General features: G+C 59.1%; 1 protein-coding gene across 1 annotated transcript in view; it reads right to left on the reverse strand.

Annotated features, from left to right (window-relative positions):
* The window catches only part of CUNH19orf81 (chromosome unknown C19orf81 homolog), a 14097-nt gene extending 12657 nt beyond the window's left edge, over window positions 1–1440 (reverse strand). Inside the window, exon 1 of the mRNA XM_013006687.2 lies at window positions 1261–1440. Within this exon, the coding sequence (XP_012862141.2) occupies window positions 1261–1327 (67 nt within the window). The 5' untranslated portion in view covers window positions 1328–1440. The remainder of the gene's footprint in view (window positions 1–1260) is intronic.
* Window positions 1441–2039: the final 599 nt, after the last annotated feature.

Genomic DNA, 2039 nt, shown 5'->3' on the forward strand with positions numbered 1-2039 from the left:
GGCAGAGCCCGGCCTGGTCCTGTGCCAGCTCCACTATCCTTGCTGCGTTTGTGCCCATTGGTGTAGCCATTGTCCCAGGCCATCTCACTGAGCCTCTTCCTCTATCCTCACCCTCGCTTTACCAAACCTGATGTCTTTCTCCAAGGACTGATCCCTCCTGAGAACATGTCCAAAGGCCTTGATACCCAGCCCACGCCCCCATCGTTGCTTCTCAGGAACATTCTGGATGCACTTCTTTCGAGACAGATCTGCTTGCTCTTTGGGCAGTCCACGGTCTATTCTATTACCTGCAGACAAACGTATCCTCCCCAAGACATTGCCCAATAAGTGTTGAATGAGTGGATGGACGGATAGATGGATGAGTGAACTGGACTAGGGCAGAGACTGCATGTAGGGAGCGCTGGAATTTGAATCTGAAGCTGTCAGCATGCATCAGACCCAGCCACTCAAGGCCTCCAACGCCAAGCTGAAGGGCTGGGGCTGTGTCATGAGGGTGATGGGGCTTCATAGGCGTAGTATGAACAAAAGGAGAGGTCGGGTGAGCTCTGAGTGCCTGAAAGATCTCTTTGGAGCTGTACGGCGGAATGAACTAAAGGATCTCAGAGGGAATAATGAAACAGTCCAGATAGAAGACAAGACTTGAACCCAGGTTGTGGGAACAGAGAGGAAGGGATGGAGCAGAGTGTGTGGGAGGAGTTAGAGACTGGCGGACTGAAAGGGAATGGAGGAAGAAGGTACATCCAATGAGGAGGATCTGGTGGGTGACTGAGTTGGTGGTGAGGCCATCGGAAGGTAGAACAGAACCAGGGTGGAGGATTGTCTTTGGGGGAAGATGCCGAGCTCAATCTGAGACACAAGGAACACCTGATGCCTATAGGAAACTCTCGTGCCTATAGGGCAGGGTAGAAATCTACTCCCCTGGGAGCAGAAAGCCTCATCTTTCTCCAGCGGAGAAGCTGGTGGTTTCGAACTTCTGACCTTTCAGATCGCAGCTCAAAAGCATAACCACTACATCCCGGGGACTCCCTACAGCGATGCTGGAGGCAATGGTGGGTTGCTCCCCAGAGGCTCATGGGAAGTGTAGTTCTACATCCCCGAACACGGGCCAGTCGATTGCAGAGGCTCCTGGGAAATGTAGTTCGACACCCCCTAGGTCGCTGTCCAGAACCAGTAGCTTGCTCAAGGCTACCCTGCCAGGCAAGCTACCGTGGGATTCACGGGTGATGGGAATACCGACACACAGACACACAAGCTCTGTACCTGCCTCCCTGTGCATGCCGGGATTGCCCATGGAGGAGGATCGCAGCGACTCCACCTCTGGCTGCATCCTGAGGAGGCGGGTGGGGGTTGTCTCAGGCGAGAGGGGACCAGAGTTCTGACTGGGCCACCCATCCCGGCTCCTTCTCCCGGATGAGGCCTCCTCACTCTCCTGGGAGCCCCGGGGCCACCAGGTGGCCGAACTGGAAGGTCGCGACCTCAGCGCGATCCTGGTTCCCCTGACCTCACTGACTCCGCGTAAGTGCCAGTCCGTTCTTGCGCATCTCCCGGCCTCTTCCCCCGTCACGCCTCGGCTGGGGGCGTCTTTCTCCCCACTCCGTTCTCTCCGTCGTCGTCTCTCGTCGTCGTCGCTCTCTCCCCGCCTCTCTCGCCACCTCTCCTCCACGCTGCCCGGTGAATTCTCGGCCATCTTCCTCCCTGCCTCGCTCCCCGAGCTTCGCTGCATGGCCGCCGCCGCCGTCAGTGTCCTCCACGTCGCCCCCACCCGTCCTCGCTCGCTCTCTCCATAGTGCCCAGCCTCTCCCTACCGCTGTCACCCCCTCTCGGCCCGGCCCGTCGCCCCAGGGCGGTGCTCAGCGCCACCCGGCCTCCTGTGCCTCTCTCCCTCCATCTCCCTCCTCTCGTGCCGGCCTCTTCCGCCTCTTTCAGCCCCGACTCGCCCCCTGTCAGCCCCTTCCTGCTCCCACTTGCCCTCCGCTCAGCCCTGCCTCGCGCGGGAACTGGCCAGACGCAGGCCGGACTCAAGCCGGAAGTGGGTTCCG

The sequence above is a fragment of the Echinops telfairi genome, unplaced genomic scaffold, assembly GCF_000313985.2.
Source record: "Echinops telfairi isolate 266 unplaced genomic scaffold, ASM31398v2 ScPeMD7_655;HRSCAF=1070, whole genome shotgun sequence".
Classification (NCBI taxonomy): Eukaryota; Metazoa; Chordata; class Mammalia; order Afrosoricida; family Tenrecidae; genus Echinops; species Echinops telfairi.